This window comes from Pinus tabuliformis, chromosome 3_2, assembly GCF_031772625.1.
Source record: "Pinus tabuliformis cultivar Carrire ecotype Pingquan chromosome 3_2, CPIR1, whole genome shotgun sequence".
Classification (NCBI taxonomy): domain Eukaryota; kingdom Viridiplantae; phylum Streptophyta; class Pinopsida; order Pinales; family Pinaceae; genus Pinus; species Pinus tabuliformis.
The window spans coordinates 767953074-767955801 of record NC_142302.1 but is presented as its reverse complement, the minus strand read 5'-3'; the positions used below and the strand labels follow the sequence as shown (position 1 = coordinate 767955801).

The window sequence follows — 2728 nt, the reverse complement described above, 5'->3', positions numbered from 1 at the left end:
CAAGCCAGGTATTCCTTTTAAATTTAACCCCTCTTGGCTTTTGGATGCTTCATATTCTAGTCTCTTTCACAATACTTGGAGGAAAGCTGTTGACAATGGAAATGAGAATCGCAGTCAGCTTTTTATGGAAAACTTATCAAGGATGAAGGCTGCCTCCAAACTCTGGGCTTCTCAAAAGAAGCAGAAGGAAGAAGAATCAATGCAAGCTGTTAATTCTGAACTTTCCCTCCTTGAAGACCCAGATAGTTTTGGCTATGGTACTGGTGAGTCTCGAAAGAGAATTCAGGAGCTGGAGATGGAAAGAAGGAGAATTCTTCAGATCAGGGAGCAAAGTTGGCACCTTAAAAGCAGAGTGATCTGGTTACAGGTAGGGGATGAAAACTCTAATTTTTTTCAGAATTATGCCAAAGGGAGGAAAAACTCAAACACAATCTGGGAAATGAAGAAAGAAAATGGTGAATTAGCACTCTCCTTCGAAGAACTGGCTAATGAGGGGGTTAATTATTTCAAACACCTCTTTAAAGCTCCAAACGAAGCCTCAATTGCAGAAGTTATAAGGGTTGCCCAGATTTTCCCTCATTTTGTTGAGGAGGAAGACAATGACTCCCTTGTGGCACCTATTTCTAAAGCGGAGGTTGAAAGAGTCCTTAAATCAATGCAAAATGATAAAAGCCCCGGTCCGGATGGTTGGATCGTTGAATTCTTTCAGCCTTTCTTTGAATTCATTAGAGATGAGTTAGTGGATGTAGTGGAAGAATCTAGGAGTTTAGGTTCTATCTTTCAACCCTTTAATGCTACATTTTTAACTCTCATTCCCAAATCAGATCTTCCTGGTTCCTTTGGCGATTTCAGGCCTATTTCTTTGTGTACATGTGTTTACAAAATTATTGCTAAAATCATTGCTGTCAAGGTAAAACCTTTCCTTTCTAAAAATGTTTCTCCGGAGTAGTTTGGTTTTTTAGATGGTAGGCAAATCCATGAAGCTATGGGAGTTGCTCAAGAAATGCTCCACAGTCTTAAAGCTGGAAAGAAAAAAGGAGTTGTGGTGAAAATAGATTTATCGAAGGCTTATGACAGAATTAGCTGGCTATACCTTAGACTTCTGTTAACTCATCTGGGCTTCAGATTTGAATTTGTTAGATGGATTATGAGCTGTGTTTCGTCTTCATCCATAGCAGTCCTGATTAACGGAGCAGCCTCCAGCTTCTTTAGTCCTGAACGTGGCCTGCGCCAAGGCTGTCCGCTCTCTCCCCTTTTGTTTTTGCTGGCAGTAGATGGCATCAGTCGTTTGATCCAAGAAGCTAAAAGGCAAGGAGCTCTGAAAGGAATCGAAGTTGCTGCAAATTTCTGGGTCACTCACCTCCTCTTCGTGGATGATATAATCCTCTTCAGCAATGGTAGTCTTGAGGACTGTAGGATGCTCAAGAGGATCTTGGACCTCTTTCTGAAAGCTACTGGCCTATGCATAAATGAGAGAAAATCTACTCTTACTTGATCAGGTATGACTAGAGAGGAGGACCGCAGAGTGGCGATGGTTTTGAATTTTGAAATTAAATCGTTGGAGGATTCATTCAAATATCTGGGGTTCTATCTGAAACCAGATAATTATAGGATAAAAGATTGGTAGTGGATCCTTACCAAACTGGAATTGAAACTAAAACATTGGAGCCACAAGTGGCTCTCTCAGGCAGGTAGGCTTGTTTTAATTAAATCAGTTATGATGGCAATCCCAGTATACTGGGCTAGCCTGTCATGTGTGTCCAAAGGAATCCTAAACTCTATTGAGAAATTATGCAGTGGTTTTCTGTGGGCGGGGTCTAAGTCTGAGAGAGTTACCCCATGGATTGCTTGGGACAAAATAGCTCGCCCTAAAGAGTGGGGAGGCTGGGGCATAAAAAACCTAGCTTGCTTCTCTCAATCACTTGCAGCAAAGTTGGCTTGGAGGATCATCACTACGGAAAATTTGTGGACTGTTGTGATTAAAAGGAAATATATAGACCCATTGACAATGCTAGATTGGATTAGACTGCCGCAAAAGTCATCCAAAAACTCCTCGGTGGTCTGGAAAGCAGTGGTTGTATCTGTTAACATCATAGAGAAAGGTTTGGCATGGCTTGTGGGAGATGGAACACAGGTCCGTTTGGGGCAAGATCCTTGGATAGGATGTTCAGAGGGATTTTCCCTATCTCAGGGATTGGTCACAGATTTAAATGACAGGGGTCTTTTCACTCTAAACCAGGTAGTTGATCCTGGGGCTTCTTCTATTTGGAATCAAGGGTGGCTTCAAGGAAGAGACTTAAATTTAGTTGATGACAGGTTGGAGGAATGGGGCAGGTATATTAGGGACCTTCTCAACTCCTCAGTCAGGTTTTCTGATTCTCCGGATGAGCTAAAATGGGTTTTTGCACAGAATGGTGTTTATTCTCCAAAAGCAGGTTATAAATGGATGATGTCTCAAAAAGGTTGGGAGAACCCGGATTGGTGGGCTAAATCGTTATGGAAGTTAAAAGGACCAGCTAAATCCAAATTGTTCTTCTGGTGTGTCCTACTCCAGAAAGTGCCTACTTGGGATTTCCTTCAAAGAAGAGGTAGGATTGGTCCTGGCAGATGTCCTCTGTGTAAAGACAGTGCTGAAACAACTCAGCATATTTTTCTCCTCTGCCCTTTTAACTCCAGCCTTTGGGCCGAAATGCTAAGCATGATAAAGGTCCCTTACAGATGGGAAGGG

The 2728-nt window shown here is 42.2% G+C and overlaps 1 protein-coding gene across 1 annotated transcript; it reads left to right on the top strand.

The window, feature by feature from the left end:
• Nucleotides 1-985: 985 nt before the first annotated feature.
• LOC149182887 (secreted RxLR effector protein 78-like) lies at nt 986-1495 on the top strand. Its single transcript, XM_089414709.1, has one exon. The coding sequence runs from the start codon at nt 986-988 to the stop codon at nt 1493-1495; it is 510 nt and encodes a 169-aa protein (XP_089270835.1).
• The last annotated feature ends 1233 nt before the right edge of the window (nt 1496-2728 follow it).